The sequence below is a fragment of the Cervus elaphus genome, chromosome 18 (genome assembly GCF_910594005.1).
Source record: "Cervus elaphus chromosome 18, mCerEla1.1, whole genome shotgun sequence".
Lineage (NCBI taxonomy): Eukaryota > Metazoa > Chordata > Mammalia > Artiodactyla > Cervidae > Cervus > Cervus elaphus.
Window position 1 is genome coordinate 39,504,842 of NC_057832.1, and position 26,711 is coordinate 39,531,552.

Genomic DNA, 26,711 nt, shown 5'->3' on the forward strand with positions numbered 1-26,711 from the left:
TTCTTTCACTTTGTTTTTTTTTATAGCTTTTGACCGTATTTGGGAATTTTCTTGAGAAACCAGTTGTCATGGAAATTTTCAGCCCACATTATAGCTCACTTGTGCACATGTTCAGTGCAGAGTTGGATATGTGTAAGCAATTGTATAATGAACACATGAGACAGGTGAGTGGGGGGATGAAGTCTGGCACACGCACAGCATCATATTGCGGGTCAGGGTATCAAGTAGAACTACACTGACTGAACCTAAAGGTGAGATACGGCACTAACGTTGTTAAGCTTTTATTTAACTGGTTTCCTATGGATGTGAATAACCTACTTTAGGACCGTAACTCTTCTACCAACCAAGTTAACTTAGCACATGTGTTTTATATATTTGTTCTGTAAAAGTACCAAAATGAGCAGTTGTTCACAAGGTTGGAGTGTACTCTCATTAAATGTTCCCTTTTTTCCTCTTCACCACAATATCAATTTGCAGATTGAACAAGGAAATGTAGTTCTTAACAAGAATATGCCATTTGCTTCAGGAAATATCAAATGGGCTAAAGAGGTTCTTGACCGACTGCAGATGTTTTGGTCAAACTTTGCATCTCTCCATTATCTGTAAGTAGTTAGGCGTTCATGGTAACACTATCCCTATGACACAGGCAATTTTTATATAGAGTGGTGAGCTGTTCATTTTAGTTCTTATCGCCTTATTTACCTCTTGTCATTGGCTGGGCTCGTTGAGAGGGATTTATTCCCGTGGTTTGAAATATGTTTAATAGGACTTAGAACTTCCTATATTTCTATGTTTTAGGTGTTTTTTTCCTTTTCACTTTGACATTTCATCCAAAATATGCTGATAATTTTTGTTATTGTTTTTCCTTTCTCCAATAACTAGCATTCGTTTTATTTTGCGGACTTTTATATCTTTCTCTTTTCTTTGTAGGGATTGATAACCTGTTGCTATTTGATTTAGTTAAATGTTTGGCATTCCATTTATTTTATAACTATCTTTTTTAAACAAAGACCAGGAAGAAGCATTGTTTGACCTTTATTGGTTTTCTTCCTGGTTTATAGTGCATTTTCTTATATTTTCTAGTGTGTATTATTTTAAAGTAATTAAGCTGAAACCTATCTAATATATAGAAAAAACATATTCCTACAGATTCTTGGAAAGTCCTGATGATACCTTGGTTTATCAGAAATACACTGAGATGACAACTTTGCTGAACCAATTTGAAGATCATATCTATAATGAATGGAAAAGTAATGTGAATGAAATCTGTGAATTCAATTTGAATCAACCCTTGGTTAAATTCAGTGCCATAAGTGGTCTTCTCAGTGTCAACTTTGACCCAAAGGTAAGGTTTAGTGTTTTTAAAATGTTTTACAAATGCCCTTTTTATTATAAGTATATGCCTAATACCTCCAGTCATTTATAATTTTATTTTGGAAAAATGTCAGAGCTATGAGGACTGTAACTTAAAACAGCTTCTATATGTCTGCTTTAAAGATTTGTTTACCAAATTTTATGTTAATTATTTTCTTATTTTGTCTTGTAATTATTTATTTACCACTTCCACTTGACTGGATAATGAGTTACTTGAGAGTCAGGTCCATTGTATTTCATCTTTGTGTTTTGTGTGTCTAACATAGTATTTGGCACTTGATAACATTTAATAGATGTCAGTTTAATTGAACAGAATCAGTAGTCTTTGATCAGTTTTTTTCTGGCTTATGTTTTCTGGCCCTGTCTCATGGCAGTCCAACTTTATGCCTAGGAGGTGAGAAAATTAGTCTCACTGACTTCAATAGTCACAGTCTGTACCCAAGTTCTGATTCATTTTCTGAAATATTACAAAGAATAGCATCACCTAATTTTTGTTATTAACCTCAAGACATGTATATAAATGTATAACCTGGAGAACTGAGGATTTCCTCTACCTTCTGATCGCATAAAACCAATTTATAAAAAATGAATTTCTGAGATGTTTTGGAGATAATCCCTACAATTCTACCACAAGGGATTATAAACACACAAAATATACTGTGCTAGTTAACCCATGGAGTGACAACCTGAGGAAGTCACCTGGGTTGCCTTCTAAAGCATATTGCATGGTCTTTTCCTCAGAACCTTGAGTTAAGGCTACAGTCAGTTCTGCTATGACATGACATATGCATTCCTAAAAATCACTTCACAGTGAGAGATTGCACAATAAAAAGTACAGGACTGATGGGGAATGTGAGGGTTAGGGCACAGTACTCAAAAACTTTGTCAGTCATAGTAAAAAATAAATGTCAGACAGAACAACAAATACCATATGTGGTATCACTTATATTGGGAATCTAAAAAATATAACAAATGAGTGAATATAACAAAAGGAAACAGACTCATAGATACAGAAAACAAATTAGTGGTTAATACTGGGGAGAGGGAAGGGGTGGGACAACCCAGGGGCAGGGGGTTAAAAGATTCAAATATTAGGTATAACATAATCTACAAGGATATATATTGTATAACATGGGGAATATCGCAAATGGTTTACAATAACTACAAATGAAGTGTAACCTTTAAAAACTGTGAACATACTTTACACCTATAACTTATATAACATTTTTCTAATAAGAAAAAACAGAAACAAAACCAGGAGAAGGGGTAGCATACTTAAATGCATTTTAAATGGTTAAGTAATAGATAAATTCTCCAATGAATTGGCACTTTCTCTTGACAAAGACCTGAGTTTGTTCAGGAAGTGCGTTACGACTTGTGTGTTACTGTGAAGTGGTGGAAGGAGGGTCATTTGAAACCAGACAAAAACTTCTGCCACAGCAGTGGATGGATGTGTGTCATCACACACGTGTAAATGCAAGTGGATGTTTATGAGGTGTGATGTGAAAATTTTGTCTTCCTAATAAAACTTTCAGTTTAGTCGGGTGCAGTTTTTAGCATTTACCTAGCATTTCTTGTGGACAAATCTGCAGATAAGCAAAGACAAAACTTGTGGCATGCTCAGATTCCTCTCTGGTATATCATGATGTTGTGTTTTCACAATAAGCACTATAATAGAGCTAACGATGCTGGGAAAAGGTTGTGGTCCATCTATGGCCTTCCATTTCAGACCTTCAGGTGGATGTTGCTTGAATTCTTTCTCTGACAGTGAGCCACAACCAGGGATTTCTCCCTGTATTATTACTTTTTTAAACTATTTTTTTTTATTTTTTTAAACTATTTTTGTATTGGGGTATAGCTAATAAACAATGTTGTGATAGTTTCAGATGCACAGCGAAGGGACTTAGCTATACATACACATGTGTCCATCGTCCTCCAAAACCCCCTATCATCCAGGCTGGTACACAACCCCGAGCAGAGTTTTGTGTGCTATCCAGTAGGTTTATCTATTGTAAATACAGCAGTGGGTACATGAACTTCCCAAACTCCCTAACTATTCCTTCCCCCTGGCAACCGCAAGTTCATTTTCTAAGTCTGAGTCTCTTTCTGTTTTGTAAGTAACTTATCTACCTTTATTAGTTATATACTTCTATGTCATATGGAATGTATTGCTTTGAAAAAGCATAAGAAACAAAAACCTCTCTGCCATGACAGTTTGAAAATATGGTAATCACTGATGAAATTACAAGCATTTAGATGTTAACTCGTGTTAAAATAGAATGGTATTCTTCAGTCAGTTCAGTTCAGATCAGTTGCTCAGTTGTGTCTGACTCTTTGCGACCCCATGGACTACAGCACGCCAGGTTTCCCTGTCCATCACCAATTCCCAGAGCTTACTCAAACTCATGTCCATCGAGTCAGTGATTCCATCCAACCATCTCATCCTCTGTCGTCCCCTTCTCTTTCTGCCTTCAATCTTTCCCAGCATCAGGGTCTTTTCCAGTGAGTCAGTTCTTCATATCAGGTGGCCAAAGTATTGGAGTTTCAACTTCAGCATCAGTCCTTCCAGTGAATATTCAGAATTGATCTCCTTTAGGTTGGACTGGTTGGATCTCCTTGCACTCCAAGGGTCTCTCAAGAGTCTCCTCTAACACCACAGTTCAAAAGCATCTGTTCTTCTGCACTCAGCTTTCTTTATATTTTAAGTCTCACATCCATACATGATTACTGGAAAAACCATAGCTTTGACTAGACAGATATCCTTAAAATATGTAATAATTCTTGCTTTTCTTTTAATAGCTAGTGGCCGTATTAAGAGAAGTTAAATACCTTTTGATGTTGAAGAAATCAGACATACCAGATTCAGCCTTTGCCATCTTCGAAAAAAGAAACACTCTCTTAAAGGTCTGTGTTTTCAGATATTGGGGCAGATTTTGAAAAGAAATAGTTGGAATTTTATTTATTAACATGTAGACCTATGATACTTTGATGGCTCCAAGAGCAAGCAGCTGTAACATATGGTGCTTTTTGTTTCGGGGTTTTCTTTTGCTCAGTACATTGGAAATCTTGAACTTCTTGTACATGGATATAATAAGCTGAAACAGACTCTTCTGGAAGTTGAGTACCCCCTGATTGAGGACGAGCTGAGGACTGTGGATGAGGAACTGCAGGCAGCTGCCACATCGCTGACATGGCAGGATGACTGCTGGGGGGATATCGAGAGGGTAAGGATGGCTGCCTCAGAGCTGGAGCGCAGAGTGGAGCGTGCGCAGAATAACATCAGGGTGATCCAGCAGACCGTGCGGGCTTGGGCGGAGTGCCCACTCCTTCCCAGGAGAGAACACAGGCGGGATACCGCCTTGACTTGGGAGGACAAGAGTGAATTATTTACAAAAAAGTACAAGCGAATCCATGAAGACGGCTGCCAGATACACAGCTTGGTCGAGGTACTTGCCTTTTTTTTTTTTAATTTCTATTTATTTATTTGGCTGCGCCAGGTCTTAGTGGCAGCATGTAGGATGTTCGGTGTGGAATTGTGGGCTTCTCTTGAGTTGCGTTGTGCAGGCACCAGAGCATGCAGACTCAGTAGTTAGTGTTCAAGCTCAGTAGTTGCTGTGGGGTACCTGGGATCTTAGTTCTCTGACCACGGATGGAGCCTGTGTCCCCTACATCGGAAAGCGAATTCTTAACCCCTGGACCAACAGGAAGTTACCAAGCCCTCCAACCATACTTGCTTTTAAGGCTTCAAAGTTTATAGCAGCTGCTTTCCTTAAGTTTGTTTCTTTTGTTCAGTCACTTAGTCATTTCCGACTCTTTGCAACCCCAGTGGACGGCAGCATACCAGTCTTCCCTCTGCCCTTTACTATTTCCCAGAGTTTGCTCAAAATCATGTGCATTGAGTCAGGGATGCTGTCTAACCATCTTATGCTCTGTCGCCCCCTTCTCCTCCATCCCTCAATCTTTCCCAGCAGGGTCTTTTCCAGTGAGTCAGCTCTTTGTATCAGGTGGCCAAAGTATTGGAGCTTCAGCGTCAGTCCTTCCATTGGATATTCAGGGTTGATTTCCTTTAGGATACACTGGTTTGATCTCCTAGCCGTCCAAATGACTCTCAAGAGTTTTCTCCAGCACCACAGTTTGAAAGCATCACTTCTTTGGCACTTAGCCTTCTTTATGCCCAACTCTCACATCCATACATGACTACTGGAAAAACCATAGCTTTGACTGTATGGACTTTGTTGGCAAAGTGATGTCTCTGCTTTTTAATACACTGTCTGCGTGTGTCTTAGCTTTCTTTCCAAGGAGCAAGTGTCTGTGAGTTTCATGGCTATAGTCACTGTCTGAAGTGATTTTGGAGCCCAAGAAAATGAAATCTATCACTTCTTCCATTTTTTTCCATTCCCTTTGCCGTGAAATGGGGCAGATGCCATGATCTTAGTTTTTTGAATGTTGAGTTTTAATCCAGCTTTTTCACTCTCTTCTTTCACCTTCATCAGGACGTTCTTTAGTTCCTTTTCACTTTCTGCCATTAGAATGGTATCATCTGCATGTCTGAGGTTGTTAATATTTCTCCTGGCAATTTTGATTCTAGCTTGCGATTCATACAGCCTGGCATTTCACATGGTGTACTCATTATTTCACATATAAGTTAAATAAACAGGATGACAATATACAGCCTTGTAGTTCTCCTTTTCCATTTTGAACCAGTCTGTTGTTCTATGTCTAGTTCTAACTGTTGCAGCTTGACCTGCTTACAGATTTTTCAGGAGATAGGTAAGGTGGTCTGGTATTCCCATCTCTTTCAGAATTTTCCACAGTTTGTTGTGATCCACACAGTCAAAGGCTGTAGCATAGTCAGTGAAGCAGAAGTAGTTGTTTTTCTGAAACTCCCTTGCTTTCTTCATGATCTTAACAAATGTTGGCAATTTGATCTCTGGTTTGTCTACCTCTTCAGAACCCAGCTTGTACATCTTATACATTCACATACTACTGAAGCCTATCTTGAAAGATTTTGAACATAACCTTGCTAGCATGTGAAAATGACCACAATTGTCTGAATATTATTTGGCACTGCACTTCTTTGGTATTGGGATGAAAACTGACCTTTTCCAGTCCTGGGGCCACTGTTGAGTTTTCCAAATTTGCTGGCATATTGAGTGCAGCACTTTAACAGCATCATCCTTTAGGATTTGAAATAGTTCAGAAGGGCTCTTTTATTGGACCTAAAAGAGCTTTAATGTATGGTTTTACTAAGCATTGAAAATGGAGGAATTTGTATTACTTGCCTGTAATTTCTTAGACCTTGTTGCTGCTGCTGCTAAGTCGCTTCAGTCGTGTCCGACTCTGTGCGACCCCATAGACGGCAGCCCACCAGGCTCCCCCGTCCCTGGGATTCTCCCGGCAAGAACACTGGAGTGGGTTGCCTTTTCCTTCTCCAATGCATGAAAGTGAAAAGTGAAAGTGAAGTCGCTCAGTCGTGTCTGACTCCTAGCGACCCCATGGACTGCAGCCTACCAGGCCCCTCTGTCCGTGGGATTTTCCAGGCAAGAGCACTGGGGTGCCATTGCCTTCTCCTTCTTAGACCTTACTGCTCATTTCTGAGGGAAGAGATAGGAATATGGGATCTTTTGGTAAACAGAGAGGCTAGAAATGGGGTTGTTATCTTGGTGTCAGTCCTACCACTGTTGGATAAATGCTCTATGTGACACCCATCTTGCTTACATCATCTCATGTAACCCTCTCAGCCATCCCTGAGGATGACAGCAGTTACTCTCCTTATAACAAGCACTTGAGTTTTTAAAGCAGTGATAGGCACTACTCCAGAGTTATCAAAGTAAGAGAAGATACAAAATAAGAGCCAGGAACAGAAGACAGAGAAAGCAAAGAAAAAGAAAAAAAAAGTCTTGTCTCTTAAACCTTACATCCTTGTCAGGGAATGTAGAAAGAGAAAATAACAAATATATAATAGTACATCAGTTGATCATAGGAGCAGTGGTGAAAAATACAACAGAGATGGTAAGAGAGAGAATCAATGGCAGGCAGGGTGGACATTGTATTTGAGGTGGTTAGAAGGACCTCTTTACTAAGGTAGCATTTCTGCTGAGAACTGAAAAGGAATGAGCTATGTGGAAAACAAAAGAAGGATGTTCTAGTATCAAAGTACAAAAGCTACAGAAGGAGTATCGGTCGCATGACAAAGCGATGATAAACCCAGTCAGTGTATTAAAAAGCAAAGACATCACTTTGCCAACAAAGGTCTCATAGTCAAAGCTCTGGTTTTTCCAGTAGTTATATACCGATGTGAGAGTTGGACCATAAAAAAAGCTGAGCGCTGAAGAATTGATGTTTTTGAATTGTGGTGCTGCGGATAACTCTTGAGAGTCCCTTGGACAGCAAGGAGGTCAAACCAGTCAATCCTAAAGGAAATTAAGCCCAAATATTTATTGGAAGGACCGATATTGAAGTTGAAGTTCCAAAACTTTGGCTACTTGATGCAAAGAGCCGACTCATTGGAAAAGCCCTTGATGCTGGGAAAGATTGAAGGCAAAAAGAGAAGGGGGTGGCAGAGGATGAGATGATTGGATGCCATCTCTGACTCAATGGACATGAGTTTGAAAACTCTGGGAGATAATGGAGGATACAGGGAAGCCTGCCACGCTGCAGTCCATGGGGTCGCAGAGAGTCACACACGACTTACGGACTGAACAATAACGGGTCGCATATCTAAGGATCAGTTAGAGAGCCAGCCTGCCTGAAGTGTAATTCCCAAGGGAAATAATTGCACATAATTAAGTTTGAAAGGGACTAAGGGCAAGTCCCTGGTGGCTCAGGAAAGAATCTGCTTTCAGTGCAGGAGACATGATATCCATCCCTGGGTCAGGAAGATCCCCTGGAGAAGGGAATGACAACCCACTCCAATATTCTTGCTGGGAAATTCCATGGATAGAGAAACTTGCGGACTACAGCCCTTGGGGTTGCAAAGAATCAAACACAACTGAGTGCCCACTTTTAAGGGCAAATCACACAGGATCAACAGGCCATTTTGAGAACTTTGGGTTTTGCTCTAAGGGGAAATAGCAGCCAGAGACTCTGCTCATAGGCTTTCCCTGTTGAGTGAAACGGGAGGCAGGAGATGGTAGAGAAAGAGACCATGAGGGGATGAGTCTATAACCCAGGTGATGATGGCTTAGATCAGGGTGGCAGTGGTGAAGAGTAGTCATGTGCTGGATGTGTTTTGAAGGCAGAGCCGAGAATATTTTCTGTGACAAGTCAGGGGACAGAGAAGTTGAAGGTGAAATTGAGGTTTTTGTTCAGGGCCACTGGGAAAATAGAGTTCCCTTTATGACATGAGGAGGGCTGTGGAAGAGCAAGATGTTGTAGAGAAGACAGGATTTGTCTTTGAGCATGTTAGTTAGAGATGCCCACCCAAGCGGAGATTTTTGCACAGACTGGCATTGGAATTCTGTGAAGACAGTATCTGAAGAGTAGCAAATGCATTCACTGAAAAATAACATGTGGTACGTTTGATATGCTGTACTGTCACAAAATAGGGGGGTGGGGAGAAAAAAATGCATATGGGTTTCAAAGACTGTTCACTTCCAAGTTTGTCTGAAATATCTAAGAAAGTATTAGTTTTCCCTACTGGTAACGCGTGTTAGGGCAGAAACTTTGCTTTCTTTGCTGACTGCCTGTGTTAGCACCCTTGGGCTGCTAGTAACAAAGTAATAAATGCTGTAACAAAGTACCACAAATGGATGTCTTAGAACAACAGAATTGTATTCTCACACAGACTGGAAGCTAAAAGCATGAAATCAAGGTGTGGGTAGGGCCCTGCTCCCTCTGAAGGCTCTCCCTAAGGCCTGAGTAGCTGGGGCTTCCCGGGTGGCTCCGTGGTACAGAATCTGCCGCCTATGTAGGAGACTCAGGTTTGATCCCTGGGTTGGGAAGATCCCCAGGAGAAAGAAATAGCAACCCGCCCCAGTATTCTTGCCTGGGAAATCTCATGGACAGAGGAGTCTGGCGGGCTACAGTCCATGGGGTCTCAAAAGAGTCAGACATGACTTAGCGACTAAACAAACAAGGCTTGAAGGAATCGAAGGGATGTTATGATATGTAAAGAAGAAAGTTTTTTCAGCAGTATCTTAACTTACTCATGCCACTGACTATTCCTAGTTTGCCAAGATACTGTGAATTATGCTGTGACTTTTAGGACACACTGATGAGTGTCGATGCCTTAGAGTCTGTCTCATGGAGGACAGATGACGGGTTACGATCAGCTTCTTCTTTTGTATTTTCTTGATAATAAAAAAGTGGACTCCCTAAACAGTAACGTGGGGGTTTAGATCAGTAAGATTTATGAATCCTGATCAAGATGCATTGAAATTGTTGCCAATATATGACTAGAAATAGTTGCAAGCAAGGTTTTGCAGTGTTATTCTCACAGAATAAGGTTGAAGTTTTTCTACTATCAAGTAGACTCTGCTTTTTGCCTTTAAGTAAAAAACTAAGAAGCTTTGAAGTCACCAAGAACTGTGGAGAGCTTCCAACTTGAGGGAATGCGACTTTAAAATAGAAATGAAACGGTTACTTGTTTCTGTAATCTGTGTTTTAAATGATTGCCCCACCTCTTATTAGCACATCATTTTGAGCTTGGTCCTCAGACTTGCAGTGAGGAGTGTGGTTTTGGGGAAAGACGTAGAAAGCCAGCAGAAGGTGGGTAAGCTCTGCCTTTTCCTGCCGTGCCCTTTGTGGCTGTTGATTCTGAGTGCATGTCTGAGGTCAGCATCTAAGATGATGAGAAGGGCAGAACCATGGAAGATTGGGTCTGGAAGGGACCCGAGTGATCGTTTCGTCACCCAAAGCTCTCCTTTCTATTTCTTTTCCTCCCTATGCTGTAAATTGTTGAAACTACAGCAGTTTCTTATAAGTGGCACTGTAGTGATATACACTGAGTCTCTTGATATGAGAAAGTATGAACAGTGAGGAAATCACAGATGTATTGCTATGACGTGTTGCAAAGAACCCTGCTTTGGGGAGTCAAGAGGACTGGCTTCTAGTTCTTGATCCTATTAATGGGATGCTGGATGCGTTTTAGGTCTTTGTTTTATACGTTCAAGATGCAGAGCCTGAACAAGATAGTCTTTGAGGATTTTTTCACCCCTTTGACCTCTGGACTTCTCCTTTCTGGTTTTCGCAGTGGAGACAGGACTGCTGCGCACAGCTGTCTGGGGTGTGTACTGCCAGCTCCAGAGGTGTGGGTCGTATACAACATGCAGATGTGAATGGTTCCACCTGCATGGTGGAAAAGACAGCATCCCTGTAAACAGCAGCTCTTAAATTTGTTAGAAGGCAAAAAAAAAAAGAAAAAACCCTCAAAAACTTGCTAATTTTTGCCCTGCTTTATCAGGATTGAGAGTCACCTCTGTAGTTCTGATTCTTGCCTATAGCACACACCTCTGAATCCTGGATCATATCTCCACAGTGGTGAATAATCAAAGAAAGCATAATCTACCTTCTAATCAGCTGTTTTGCTGTCATCTTTTCTCTGTGTCCCCGTTGGTAGCTCAGATGGTAAAGAAATCTGCCTGCAGTGCAGGAGACCTGGGTTTGATCCCTGGGTCAGGAAGATCCCCTGGAGAAGGAAATGGCAACCCACTCCAGTATTCTTGCCTGGAAAATTCCATGGACAGGCTATAGTCCACAGGGGCACAAAGAATCGGACACGATCGAGCGACTAACACACTTTCTCTGTGTCACCGTAGCTTCTGTCTTCAGCATCTACTCTCTGGCCTGCATAGACTTCAACCTTTGCCACTCAGAAGGTGCCCCTGGAACCAGCCTTGCTGCTCACCTGGCCTTTTCAGATCTCTGTCCCTCGGCCTGCCACACTGGGCCCAACCTCTAGCCGTCCTTAACCATGTCCGGGTCTGGGCTGTTGTGCCCGTTGACCCACCCATGGGGAGATGCAGAGGTTAAAGCACAAAGGCAGGTTGGGCTTCCCCAGGTCAGTGTTTCCCGAGCTGAGCTAGTATTGCTCCTCCAGCTGCTCATAGGTGGGTGACCCGAAATAACTTCGTGTTTGGAAACAATCAGTTAAACCAGGTTAGTGGACTTTAACATAAGTACAGTGCAAGTTCTCCAAGAATGGCCTACAGCACGTCACTCTATGCTGACTTAGTGATCTCTGGTTATCCCAGTACAGTGTTCTCTGGACGACTGGTTGGGTGAGGAAACTTCATTTACAGGAGAGGCCCTGGAAGGTCAAGTCCCAGGCCCCATTCATCTAGGATGCTTTGGGAAATTGTGTAGTTCTTGTGTGTGTTTGTAGGTAGCAGTCTTCGTAATGATTTCTCCTTTAAAGAATGACTTTTGAATATATTTTATAAATAAAATAAATGTTACAAAATCCTGCTTAGGTCATTGCCATCTGGCTTAAGATTCTACAACCAAGCATTTGAATGTTTCTATGTTGTACCCCCAAATGCAGCCCCTTTAATGGACTATTTAAATGAATGACTTTCATTTTTATACTCACTGTTGTCTATACTGATCTGTTAATACTTGTCTGTTGGTAGGAAAATAGGAAGCTATTCAGAGCCAATCCTTCTCTGGATGCCTGGAAAATTTATGTAGAATTCATTGATGACATCGTGGTGGAAGGCTTTTTTCAAGCAATAATGCATGACTTAGACTTCTTCCTGAAGAACACAGAGAAACAATTGAAACCTGCACCATTTTTTCAAGCACAAATGATCTTAATGCCCCCAGAGATTCTGTTTAAGCCTTCTTTAGAAAGAGAGGCTGGAGATGGCTTCTATGATCTGGTGGAAGAAATGCTGTGCAGTAGTTTCAGAATGTCTGCCCAGATGAAGCGAGTAGCAGCACATCTGGAAATAGAAAACTACCAGGTATGCTCTTTGTAAATAGGTATTACATTTATTGCTAATTATATATACATACTAATAGATTAAGAGCTTATAAATGCATTTATTAATAGTGTTACTGAATACTGAATGCAGAAAATAGAATACAGAGAAATCAAGGAAACTTAAAAGGAAACAAATTCTTTAAAAAGTTTATTTTTAAAAGTTCATATTTACATATATTTTATCCAATTTTGCACAATATGTTTAGAGTTACAAACAAATGCAAAGCTAATTCCAGAGCTTTTATTCTGAATATACTTCAGTTTTGAGTTCTAGTGTTCTGTATTGTGATGTTTACATTTTTGTGCTATATTTATACCAAGTATGGTTAATTTTATTTGTAACCTAAAAGCAAGATGCTGTGAGCTGATCCTGGGGCAGCCAGGAAAGTCAGGAATTTTAAACAGCCTTTTAAAATGGGATAAAGCCACAGGAAAGAAAGCACCTCATTCCTGATATATAAATGCAAAAGAGAAAATATTAAGAAATAATATTTCAGATGAAAAGGTGAAAAAGGACATAGAGGGTGGCAGCTTCCCTGAATTCAAAACAAATGTGCTTATTCAACTACCCATACATTTGAGTACTAATGCCCATACAAAGACATGTATATGAATGACAATTATTATTAATTATAAAATTAGCTTTTATATTAATGATTCAAAACTAATTGGGATAATGAGCATAAAGAAAGAAGCTGGGAAAGGCAACACAATTTTTTATCTTACCAACTATTCTCCTTTTGAAGAATGGCCTTGGAGAATGTTAGGTTGCACATGATTGAGAAAACACGGTTGGCTTTTGTAAATGCTTGGCTCTCCTGTTGTTTAGAGTGATGTTGACAACATGCTGGGCCTGGCAGAAGGTAGGCAGGAGATCATGAGGAGAGTAGCAGACGTTATCAGCAAAGTCTTGGACTTCAGAAACACCCTGGACATGTATGCTTACCTCTGGGTAGAAGACCGAGCCGAGTTCATGAAGCAGTTCCTTCTGTATGGCCCTACTGTGTCGGCAGAGGAGATGGAGCCTCACGTGAATGAAGAGGTCCCCGAACAATCACCAACACTTGAGCAGTTCAAAGAACAGGCAAGAAAAACCCTAAGCAGTCAATCTAGTTTCTGGGTTTTGACTGAGTTGTTACACAGTGATTTTTTTTTTTCTCTCTTCTAATTATAGATTGACATTTATGAGGCTCTGTATGTTCAGATGAGCAAGTTTGACGACTTCAGGGTGTTTGATAGTTGGTTCAAGGTGGACATGAAGCCTTTTAAAGTGAGCTTGATGAACATTATCAGGAAATGGAGCTGGATGTTTCAGGAGCATCTTTTGAGATTTGTCATCGACAGGTAGCCCTTTGTGTTTTGGTATTTGGAATTATAACTTTTCATACCTGACTGCTTCTTAAAACTGATGTATTAATTTTAAGAGCATTAAAATTGCCAGTTTTATAATATGGTTAACAAGCATTTACTTAGGTAAATACTGAAAATAAGAATCAATCAAAAGCCTTATACTTCTAAGTTTTAATGAGTTTGTGTATGTGTATGTACATACATGTCTTTATAGCTTGAATGAGCTACAAGAATTTATAAAGGAGACAGACGCTGGACTTCAGAGAGAATTAAGTGAAGGTGATCATGATGGTTTAGTTGACATTATGGGGTATCTTCTGGCTGTAAGAAGCCGACAGAGAGCTACTGATGAACTCTTTGAACCGCTAAAAGAAACCATCACACTCTTGGAAATGTATGGCCAGAAGATGCCTGAGCAAGTCTATACTCAGCTAAAGGTGAGTGTAGTGGTAAAATAGTCATGATTACCATAAACTGAGCACCTCCTGTACCCACATTCATTCTTCACGCGTACTCTGTTATGACTCCTCATAGCAATGTATACTGTAGATATTAATGTGTTCATTTTACAGCTTAGGAATCTGAAGCTGAAAGGGACTTAATAATTTTCTCAGGGCCACTCAAGTAGTGAAGCCAGGACATAAATATCTAGAGGTATTTCATGCCTACATCCTTGCTTTGCATGGCTGTGCTTCACCATCTTCGTGTTAGAGGTATTCAGATAATAGAGAGTCTCTCAAGTACATTTTTGGGGTTCTTCTTATATCTTCACTTTCCCATGTGAAGTGAACTCCAGCTCTCTTTTTCGTCTAAAATTGCCTGTCAGTTGAGAACTCTCCTAGTCTTTGGAAACAAATTGTGGACATGTTAGTAAAGAATAAATAAAGCCCAATTTGGATGCAGAAATCACTGTTTCCTAAACAGAGTTTCTGTGTCACCCTCCTCTTTCTATGTTCTGGATTGACTTGGTGGCTACTGTGTGCCAAATGATGTACAAAGTCTTCGTAGTTATAACTGAATTCATGAATAAAAATCTCACCATTGAGATGCTGTTCCCATGTTCATGTTGAAGCTCTATAGATACTTTATACATTTACATCATCTACCAGTCTCCAGGACGGGTTTACGTTTGACTTTGCAATGTGATCAGTTTCTGCATTAAGTTAAAAAAAAAACAAACACAACTTTTTATTGAATTCTGTCTAGTTCAGTGATTAGAGCATGGAACTCAAACTAGGGTTTCTTTATTGCAAATCCATCTCATATGTTTGTCTCAGAGCATGCTTCCTCTTCAGTAAAATATCCCTTAAGATCCCTCACCTGTAACATTTGTCTATACTGTCTCTGATTCCCCATGTTTTTTTAAAAAAATTGAGGTGAAATTCACAGTTCATATTAACATAAAAGCAATTGCTTCAAAATGTGTGGCATTAGTACGTTCACAAGGTTATGTAACCACTGTCTCTGTTACGGTTTCAGAACGTTTTCATCACCTTCAAGGAAACTCCATGTCCATGAGTTGTCATTCCCCACTGCTCCCCTACTACCTGCCATCTGTCCGCGGCTACTGCCAATCTTTTCCTGTCTTTATGGATTTACTTATTGTAGAAACTTCATATAAGTGGTTTTATACAATATGTGACCTTTTGTGTCTGGCTTTTCTCACTTGGCAGGATGTTTTTGAGATTCATGAACATTGTAGCATATATCACTACTTCATTCCTGTTTATGGCTGAATGATGTTCAGGGGTGTGTGTGTGTGTGTGTATGCGTGTTCCAGTTTGTCTAGCCTTTCACCCATTGAGGAATATTAGGGCTCTTTTCATCTTTTGGCTGTTGTGAATAACGTTGCTGTGGACATTAGTGCAAAAGTACTCGAGTACCTGTTTTCAGTTCTTTTTTGAAAAAAATGTAAGAGTAGAATTACTGGGTCATGTGGTTTCTAAGTTTAACTTTTTGAGGAACCACCAAAATGTTTTTCACTTCTGCTCCATTTTATAGTCCGCATTTTGTTTTGTGAAGACTCATTGAAACAGTGTATTTACAAGTGCTTTGTTGGCTACAAAGAATTACTGTATATGAATTATTAAATTTTGTTTAAGTAAAATCTGTCTCTAAAAGAAAATCTAGTTTGACTTGGAGTGAAAGACAATGTGGATAGATAATATATAACCAGAGTGAGAGATTGAATAATTATGATAGAACACACTATAAGTGTTTGTTTTTAGGAAGATTGGGATATTCTTTGAGCCAGATCTTGAACCTGAAAATATGTCATATAGAGGAACCAGCCACAGTAGAAGCAACTGATATGGGGATTTGGGTCATGACCTCCAGAATTTGTGTTATAAAAGTTTGGCTCACACTTTGCTAAAGCTAGGTCCCAGTCTTTTCTGTTATCATTTTTAAGTCTTTGATAAATTTTCCTGACACATATGACACCTTATATACATTGATCAACAATAAGTTAATGAGGAAAAGTATAAGTGGTAATGGAGACATGTTTGATCAAGTCACTTAGTTCTGACTGTTAGTTTTTTTATGAAATGGGAGTTCATATATTTAATTTTAGTGCTGTAGTCCGGGGAAAAGATTTAAAATTCTTTTATGCATTTTTTAGCTTACATGCTTTCTAGTGGACTCTTATGTTTCCAAGATGAATAAAAGCAAATGTGGTATTCTGCTTTACTTCTATAAAAATAAGTTTGACTCACTACTTACAGTTTTGGCAATATTGGAAATATGAAGCTTTTCAAGATTTCAAAAGTGAACCACACCTTTAGCTTATATGTGTGTGTCTCGGTGCTGGTAATTCATGCTGATCAGAGGAAAATGCAAGATTTATAGGCAGTTCAAGTTGCTTGTGGAGGATAACAATGTACCAGATTTGTTTTAATTTAAGCCATTTGTGAGAGTTACTTTTTCTCCTTCATAATCATTGGCAGTCATAACATTTCCCCAAACTTGCCGGTGCTCAGTTTAATGCTTAAAACCCCTGGGCACGGCTGTGTCCTCACACTCTATCTACAGTATGCTCTGAAGCTAGATTACACCTGTAATCTATAGATTTTATTAACTCCCTTCCCAAGAAACCTTCATTGACTGCCCCAGCCTCAGAATCCTGTCCAGTTTCCAGAGCCCACACTCTCACTCCTTTCTGCACTGGAGATCTTACAAGTTATTGAGGGATCTCACCCTCATCTCTCCCTGTTGAAATCCACTCATTGCTGTGAGCCTCTGATGCAGTGTCTCCTCCTCGAGTGAACCAGTATCAGCTAGACTTTGGAGGTCATCTAATCTATTGGTTTTCAATGACAGCTTCCTTTGTATCAAGTGGAAGCCTCTTTGGTATCCCCAAATATAAAGCAGATAGCAGCAGGTCTAGTGTAGTTGAAGAAGGTTAAGGAACCTGAGCTCACCGGTGAGACCTCTTCATGTCTCCTCTCCCATGGCCCTGAAGGGACTCCATGAAACTTCTGGTTCTGTGGGGTCAGTTGGAATTGCAAAGTGAGACTCGGTACAGATGAGGATGCAGAGTTTTGTTGAGAAGGATGGAAAAACAAGATGAAAAACAGGTAGCTTTAGAGCCCAAGTCTCTTAGCTCCTGGCCTGGTTGGGTGTTTCTGTCAGGACACCTTGTTGCAGTTTAATTTCATAACACCTCCTGATCGAGGTTAACACATTCTGTCATGAAAAAAGTTATTTTGTGCGTCTCTCCTTCACACTGATAAATGATATAACAGTATCAGTCTAAAGCTTTTTTTTTCTTTGTAGCCCTCCTCCAGCACTCAGATACAATTTATACTTAGCACAGTGCACTTTTCATAATTGACAGTTACTGAATCATTTATCAAATATTTATCAAAGGTTACAAAACAGTCTTTAAAACCTTTGATTTTTGTACTTCAGATACACAAGTAGAGTCCCACCACCATGGGTGGTTTTATGTGACAAAACAATTTCAGTGTCCTGGGAGATGACCCAGACAAACAATGCTTTCTTAGTCTGGACACAAGGAATGCTTTTGAACAGCAGTTACGCAGAAGGGCTCTTCAAAGGAAATAAGTTGCTGTTGCGGTTTGCATTGTAGTCAGGACAGCAGAGTTGAGTTGCTACCTGAACAATTCACAACTGCTTTGTCCTCCATCAAGTAGGAATTAACCCTCGCTTCCCTTTGCCTCCTCTTACTTTGAAAATCCTAGTCATTTACAATTAACCCAAACGTTCAAACTCTCCATCCAGAGCGAGTACAAACACAGCTTTGGGAGTCAGAGGAAAACGAAGGACAAGACATTCATAGTTTCATCTCTGCCCCACCAGATCCAAAACATCTTTTTTTTCCCCTGGCTAAACATGGCTCCATTTCTAGGTGTTAGATCAACCGAGTCATTTCCAGAGCACTTAATTTTGTCCCTCAGTAGCAAAATAATTTGGTAATTTGTGTTTATTTTGAAAACATTTTGATTTATGCTGAGGTCAGTCTCAGAGGACAGCCTGGTTTGTGCTTGGAAGATGTGACTCCAGAGGTGCCAATGTGTCAGCCTGGGATTCAGCCTGGTTCTGAGCCTTTTAGTCACTTTAATCTTCGGGGTGTAAACTCCTTCTCTTACACAAGAATGAAAGGATGCCATGGGTTAGCGGAGAAAGAGTAGGATAACTTAATCCCGTGGAGTTGGTTTGTTTTAGGTGCTGCAGTGATTTCCCATTTGCACCTTTGTTTTTGCAGGAATTACCTGAAAGATGGGAAACTACCAAAAAGACTGCAGCAACTGTCAGACACGAAGTCTCACCTCTCCAAAATGCAGAAGTCACTCTCATAAGGAAAGCGTGTGTTTTGTTTGATGTAAGCTAGCTAACAAAGTTGCTTTGTTGTTGTTGTTTGTTTAAGAAAGGTTTTATAAGACTGGTTGAAGCTGTTAGTTTGAGATTCACTTTGTTTTTTTCTGCCTTCATCAGGAGAAGCAGGCAGAGTTCAGAGAGAGATTCAGATTCTATGCGCCCCTTCGTTTTAATGCAGAGAATCCATATACAGTACTCGATAAGGTAATGTGATTGCAGTGATCTTGTGTGTTATAATAGCTATTTTTAAAAAGAAATTTGGACACTGAGATACTGCTATATTTTACCTTAGTTTTGCAATTAGTTATGGGTTGAGAATTAGCTCTATAAAACCCAGTTATAAACCATTTTCACCAAGTAAAGTATATTGTGATTTAAATCATGTCTCCCCAGAATGCTGTTATCATCAAAGTACTCATACTAATGAAACTAACAACTGCTATTATTTTTTAAACACTTTATATGTCAAGAACTTTGTTCAGCATGTTACATACGTTATTTATTTCGGTTCTTGCAATATCCCTATGATATAGCTTCTATTCTTTTTTTTTTTTTCAGATGAAGATATAATTATGTATAATTGAGTCACTTGTTGGAGATAACACAGTTAGTGACAGAATCAGTATTAAAATTTTAGCTGTTTATTTTTTTAAAAAATGAGAAACATTGACCGTTGTACTGTTTCCTATGTGATACTTGGTTCGTAATTCTTAATCATAGTGAGGAAAGTCCATAACTTACTCTTTTCCCCCGCTCTGATTTATGTCTATTGCCTCATTCTGTACTTTCTTCTTTAGGCTTGATTACATGTCCTCAGTCTCATTCCCAACTGCACACTACATGTGTCCCCGTGCTCACTCCCCAAATGTATGTTATGTGGTTTTCTGGAGGTGGCTAGTGTTTTAGGGCCTTTCAAGTGAATACCCATAACTTATTCTTAATTCTGGATACAAATATTATTGAGTCATTCAAACCTAGTTCATAACGAGCTACTTTATCATAGTTGACTATAAGAATGTATATAATAGGCAGATAATCCAAAATGGTGCATAATTCATGAGACTTGAAAAAACGTTTTAAAATTTTATTAGAAAAATTATATCTTTGTTTCTCTAAGAATTCTTAACCTAGCAGCCTGGCTGATGACTTTGAAGCTTAGATTCAGGGACCGGGAGTTTTTCTGGGTCCCTGTAGGCTGCCATCCTGACTTGACTTCATGCTGGAGATAGTCTTTACTCCTTTTGTTGTTCAGTCGCTCAGCCATGTCTGATTTTCTGTGACCCCATGGACTGCAGCACGCCAGGCTTCCCTGTCCTTCACCATCTCCCAGAGTTTGCTTAGACTTATGTCCACTGAGTCAGTGATGTCATCCATTTAGTCCTCTATTGTCCCCTTCTCCTCCTGCCTTCTGTCTTTCCCAGCATCAGGATCTTTTCCATTGAGTTAGTTCTTTGCATCAGATGGCCAAAAAATACTCCTTAGACTGTTGTAAAGCTTGAAGCTGAAGCAGTTTTTTATTTCTCTTTCCAAATTTTGATTTGAATTTAGTTTTAACTGCTTTCAACCATTCATTAAACACCATTCTATAGCATGAGGTCTTTTCTTTCACTTGGCTGAGGGAAAGTGGTTAATATATTCACTGAAAAGGGAGTAGGTTAGAATATGCTAATACTGTTGTTTTTTTTTTTAAGATTATATCTACATTGCAGGTGGTCTGAACAGATTGGATGGGGAGACGTTTTTCCTTGACTAATGCGCTGTGTGTAAACATTTCCTGCAGTTATCATTTATTGAGCCTTACCATTTTCATGCTATACTATAACACCATATAGTTACATATTTAAAAGTTAGATATTTAACTTTGCACCTACAGAATATGTTGAGGATTTATAAAAAGTTTTGAATATAGTAAGACTCGGTTGCTTTATCTTGAAGTCATTTTCTTGTGTGTTTGTTCAGCCAGCGTGTCTATAATGTTTATGTAACTAGCTTCAACCCAAGTCATGTATATGCTTGTTCTGGACTGACATGGTAGGTCCCAGTACTCAAGGCATTTCACTCCAAAAGATGGAAACCATTGACCCACCAGGAACAAGGGGACTGGTGTGGTATATCTCTCCTTTTATAACCAATTACTGGGAAATTTATATTATATGCTATTCTTTCTCCATAGCCAAAGATACAATTGAATTAAAATAATTAGATTTATATTTCTAGGAATAATTAGTATAACTAATAGGAAAATAATTAAAAATAAATAAAATAGCTGTTGACTTTGGGGAATGTGGTTGACTAGCCATTTTGAAAATCCCTCTTTTGTAAAACAGATTTTGAAACATGTCCACAAATACATAATTTCTAAATCTATTGCTGAATTCTCAAGAAAACGAGAGAAATCTTTAAAGGGCAGGAAAATAGAGTAGCTGAAACCAGGATGGAAAGCAGAGGGAAACTGAAAGCCTGTGCTGTTGTAGGGGCAAATCAAAGTACCAGAAGTCTAGAACTTTGTGATTAGCCCTTTCAAGACAAAGGAGGAGATCCTTTGAAGAGGGCTTCCCTGGTGGCTCAGTTGGTAAAGAATCCGCCTGCAATGTGGGAGACCTGGGTTCGATTTCTGGGTTAGGAAGATCCCCTAGAGAAGGGATAGGCTACCCACTCCAGTATATTCTGGCCTGGAGAACCATACAGTCCATGGGGTTGCAAAGAGTTGGACACAAATGAGCGACTTTCACTTTCACCCTTAATGAGAGGGTGGGCTGGGAAAATCTGCAGCCTGCAGGGAGCCTTTGAGATGACAGTCTTTGCTCAGAACAGGGTGAAAAAATGGAGAAAAGGATCCTCTGGGAATTGGTAAACATGAGCCTGTTCTCCCAAGAGTTGTGGTTCAATTTTGTACTACCCTTATGCTTAAGGAATTTCCAGGTCAGGAAACTGAAATGGTTTCAATAGTTCTTAGCACACAATAGAAGCAAATCCAGATCTCCTCTGGATAAAGGAGAATAAACTGATCTTATTTTAATCTCTTCAGGGGCCCAACAGATTAAATTTAGTTAAATTTGTGTTTACAGTAAAATAAACACACCATCATGCATAAGGGCAACAGAAAGAGCAAACCACGGATACATACACATATAAAATGTCAGATATTAGAAAACATTTATTGGGACTACTCTGGTGATCCAGTGGTTAAGACTGTTCTCCACTGCAGGAGGCCTTGTTTTGATCCCTGGTCAGGGAACGAAGATCCCACGTGTGGTGCAGCCACACACACACACACACACACACAACAACCCAACATTTATTAAGAGAATAAAAGGTAATATTGAAAAAAAAAATAAGCAAGTTCTCAGTTTTGAGACTATCAAAAATGATCAGCTGAGTTTGAAAAAGGACCAGGGACTTATGGAAATGAAAAATAAAATTATTTTAAAAGACACAACTCAGTAGTGGTGAAAGAACTAGTTAAATTGAAAAGAGGATTAGTGAAATGCAAATGACATTGGAAGGAATCACTTAGAAGAACAGCACATAAGTGAAAGGAGATAAAAAAATACAGAACAGATGAAGAGATACAGAGTAAGAAGTTAGAATGATGTCTAACTCTTCCACTCAGACTTCCTGGAAGAGAGAATAAGCAGACTATTAGACAAGCAGTGGAGATACAGTAGCTGAGATTTTTTTTTTTAGTACTGGTCAAAGCATGGATCAACTGAGGATATTCACTGATAAAGGTTAAATACGAAGTCAACATCTGGACACATCACAGTGAACTACTGAGTACCTATGGCAAAGAGGAAAACCTTTAAAGCATCCAGATAGAAAAGACAGATTATCTGTTAGAAGTGATACCTGAGGTAAGAGCTATATTTGTCACCAGCAACAATGGAAGCTGGGAGATAGATGATTTTTTCCCAATTCTCCTGTGTAAAATTATATTTCAGTAACAAGAGTGTATTTAAGGTAAACAAAAGCAGAATGCATCAACCATCAACAAATCGCTGAAATGACTTCCAGTATGTGTATTTCAAGAAAAGAGAGGACAAACAAAGCCAAAATTGAAAGACTAATTATATTGACAAATCCCAGGTGGAAGTAACAAAGGGGAAAAAAAATCCGCAATCCTAGGAGTAAATAGGGAACCAGCAGTACATAAAGAGCAGAAATTCAAAAGATCATCAAATATAATTAATAATAAAATTTAAGCAAAATGGATACATTTTTGGAAAAACATAACTTACTAAAACTATCTCAAGAAATAACATACCTGAATAGTCCTATAACTAAGAAAAATTACCCAGTAGGAAAATAAAAATATAAACCATTAGTTTAAAACAGAGAGAATAACAGGCCCTGATGGGATGATAGGTTAATTCAAGGAGCTTTCTGGAAATAAACTTCATTCATATGCTTCCAGAGCCCAGAAGAAGAATGAACACTCAAAAATTGCTCTATGAAGCATGTCTTATTTTTGTGAAAGGGTAGTACGAGAAAGGAAAAATTATAAGCTGTTCTTTTTTCTGTACACATAGATACAAATGAACTAAACAAAACCTAATCAAATCCATATAAATTGGTTGGGTTCATTCCAGGAAAATATTTAACATTAGAAAATTAATATAATTCATCGTATTAAAAGATTAAGAGAAAAGTCATATAGCCACCTTAAGAAATGCCAAAAGATCTTTAGGTATCATTTAACATTCATTCGTGGTGAAATACAGAAATGACTATCAGCGGTAGAATAAATTAATTGTAGAGTATTCACACTGGGTAGTGCCATAAAGTGGTAGAAATGAACTTAATATATACTTTTCATGAATATGTAGAAGTACCTCAAAAATAAAATATATTAAAATTCTTAATATATAGTGTTAAGATAGATTTCAAGCCATAAATTCTAAGAGTTTAGCATTTGCAGTACAAACACCTGTAGTGAAAATATAAAATCAGTGATATTAAATAAAAATTTAGTGATTTTTGTTTATAGTGGGAAAGAGAAGGATAAAATTAAGAAGGTCATTAAAAGTCATTAGTAAAAAGTATTTCCTAAGCTGGATGGTGTGTATGCTCATAGCCACACCCCTTTTTATGTGTATAGAATTTTTCTAACGTTTGTAATACTAAGAGAATTGCAGCTAATGTTTATAAAGGTATAACATGTAAAAATGAAACAATTTACATCATGAAAGAATGTTAGAGTGCTAATATTCTAATTTGTGTTGCAAGAAATTAGGAGAGTTGAAAGTTGTTAAATGATTAACTGTGGGTATTTAAAGTTAAGAAAAGAAACTCAAAAGACCTAAAGTAATAGAATTGTTGGATATTGAGAGAAGGTTGAGAGAAAATATAAAGTAGAAAAGCAAAGTTAAATCCTTTGTTTGCAAACCCAGTAAATCTGTAATGTCCAAACTTGATAAATCAATAAGCATCAACTTGTGTAGAGAACTGAGAACTAGAGAAACAGCCTCCAGAAGAATGGGAGAGAGGACCCTGGGTTTCCAGCTTTTCCTGCCTGCAAGCTCTTTTGTACTCTTTGCACTTGACCACATTAAGACACCAGTATGTTAATAAAAACTAAAATTAAGAATTGGCTTATTTAAAAAAAAAAACAATTGGCTTATCAAGAAAGAAAAGAGTCAGCTTATATTTGGTGTAAAACATAAACTGTTGTACATTGATGAGACGGTAGGGCAGCCAAATATAATCATATGGTGAATTTTTTCATGTGTGTGCTCTGTCTTCATCAGTCATGTCCAACTCTTTGAGACCCAATGGAATGCAGCCTGCCAGCTCCTCTGTCCATGGGCTTCTCCAGGCAAGAATACTGGAGTGGGTTGTCATGCCCTCCTCCAGGGGATCTTCCCAAGCCAAGGATGGAACCTGTGTCTCTTATGTCTCCTGCATTGGCAGGCAGGTTCCTTACCACTAACGCCACCTGGGAATATTTTGTGTATTGATAATCTCTAGGGCATTTTTTTTTTAATTTGAAGGTTTTTTTTTTTAATTTTAAGTGATTTATACTTCAGTGGAAGCTTCTTGCACCTCCTCTTTTGCTCCCCAGAAAAATCCCCAGCTGTATGAGGAAAATCAAGAGGAAAATTTGGATTCATAGCAATTTGATACCAGAGCAGATTCTGCTGAAATTGTATATGGGGAGGGTATTGATATTATTATTGTATTTACTGATAGTCTACTCTAACTTTTTGAGTAGCTGTGAGTTTGCTTATCTAAAGCCTTCTACATTTTACCAATAATTATACTTCAGATTTCTCTCTCTTTTAAAAATCGAAGTTGTAAATGTTAATGGAACCAGAACACTGTGACTTCTCTTCTCTGGCAGCTTGTTGGATATTAAGTGTGTTTGTGTTTCTGCTTTCTCCTCAGGCAAATCAAGAGCTTGAGGCATTAGAAGAAGAGATGCTGCAAATGCAGGAATCTACTCATCTTTTTGAAGTGGCTCTTCCAGAGTACAAACAAATGAAGCAGTGTCGCAAAGAGATAAAATTGCTCAAGGGGCTCTGGGATGTCATTATTTATGTTAGAGTAAGACACTGCTTGTTGAAAGCATGCGTGTCTTTTTTTTCTTTTAGTATTTCTTTTCTATAAATATGCAATTTTTAGTGTCTGCATAGTTTTATAATATCTTAAAATATGTGATTGTTAAACTTTTGCCCCAGAATTGGAGTTCCTCAAACGTGTTAGTTGAAGATTCTTCTCTGAATTATTCGTGGATTTTGTTTTCAGTTCTCAATGAAACTTCATATGAGTCTCAAACCCTTCTAGAGAGTTCTATAGTATATAAATAAAAATTAATACATATTGCACACGTATGGTCATCTCTGCATACAAACTCACATATACACCCATACTTGTACTTATATATATATGCATATATAAACAGGCCTGGCTAAAAATAATTTGTATATTGCTAGTTAAGTTACCGGAGAAGGCAATGGCACCCCACTCCAGTACTCTTGCTGGAAAATCCCATGGACGGAGGAGCCTGGTGGGCTTCAGTCCATGGGGTCACTAAGAGTCGGACACGACTGAGCAACTTCACTTTCACTTTTCCCTTTCATGCATTGGAGAAGGAAATGGCAACCCACTCCAGTGTTCTTGCCTGGAGAATCCCAGGGACGGGGGAGCCTGGTGGGCTGCCGTCTATGGAGTCGCACAGAGTCGGACACAACTGAAGCGACTTAGCAGCAGCAGCAGCAGTTAAGTTACAACTTAAGTATAAAAATAAGTTCTAGGGAACTAGGCATATTGCAATATGTGTAATACATGATTTTCTTTGAAGTTAGTTGAAAGCCATATAGAAATACATTTACAAGAAACTCACGAGAGTTTTGGCTATAATGGATGAAGGTTTTCTTCCAAAAGCTTATCTTATATGTAGAATTGTAAAAATATGATATTTAATGGTAGCATTATTTATCAATTCATTCAAACTATTCAGGATTAAGTGATAATGATGGTATGTGTATGGAAGTTGCCATTGCTTCTAGAAATTAATCTATCACAATGTTTTAGCCTTAAGTTTGACATGTTCTGATAACTTTTTTGTTTTGGTTTTAGGGAAGCTTTGACAGGTGCAGTTAATACTTAAGTAATTGACTTTCCCCTGGATGATGGAGTTGCTGTGTATCATCAGTTTATATATTTTGCTGTGGAGACTGGCTTTCACCAAATGTTGTTGACACTTTTATCTGCTTGTGCGTTTTCAGAGAAGCATTGATAATTGGACTAAAACCCAGTGGAGACAGATTAATGTGGAGCAGATGGAAGTGGAACTCAGAAGGTTTGCCAAGGCAAGTTCCATAACTGTCTGTGATGACGATTTATCTGCCTCTGCACCACCTCCTTCCATCTTCCCTAAGCTAGAATCTGCTGTGTTGGGCCGCATGTCCTTATTTACTTCAAACAGGATGATTTGAGACAGGAATTTTTTTCCCACTGTCAGCCAGTTGCACTTGTAATCAAGCCTGGCTTTCTGTGAATGAGTGGATAAAAGCATATTAGGGCTAATGAATTGATGAGCAGCAGCTATACTCAGGCACTCTCTGTGGCTGTCTAGAGTAAAAAAGAGGTGAAGAGCAGGGCTGAGGGGTTAGGCGCATGAAACTGTTGAATTCTTACCTTAGCAACTGTAAGTGTATTGTATCTTCAAAGGTACCTTTTGACTGTGGGCTTTGGGGCAGCTCGCTGGGGTAACCTGTGGAAA

At 38.9% G+C, this 26,711-nt stretch overlaps 1 protein-coding gene across 1 annotated transcript in view; it reads left to right on the plus strand.

Annotated features, from left to right (window-relative positions):
- DNAH11 (dynein axonemal heavy chain 11) overlaps nt 1-26,711 on the plus strand; it is a 350,658-nt gene that overhangs the window by 45,699 nt on the left and 278,248 nt on the right. The window contains exons 10-22 of the mRNA XM_043872240.1: nt 27-164; nt 478-602; nt 1,150-1,345; nt 4,174-4,278; nt 4,428-4,820; nt 11,946-12,278; nt 13,128-13,382; nt 13,473-13,642; nt 13,863-14,085; nt 18,375-18,491; nt 18,605-18,691; nt 24,872-25,030; nt 26,215-26,298. Of these exons, the coding sequence (XP_043728175.1) occupies nt 27-164; nt 478-602; nt 1,150-1,345; nt 4,174-4,278; nt 4,428-4,820; nt 11,946-12,278; nt 13,128-13,382; nt 13,473-13,642; nt 13,863-14,085; nt 18,375-18,491; nt 18,605-18,691; nt 24,872-25,030; nt 26,215-26,298 (2,385 nt within the window). The remainder of the gene's footprint in view (nt 1-26; nt 165-477; nt 603-1,149; nt 1,346-4,173; nt 4,279-4,427; nt 4,821-11,945; nt 12,279-13,127; nt 13,383-13,472; nt 13,643-13,862; nt 14,086-18,374; nt 18,492-18,604; nt 18,692-24,871; nt 25,031-26,214; nt 26,299-26,711) is intronic.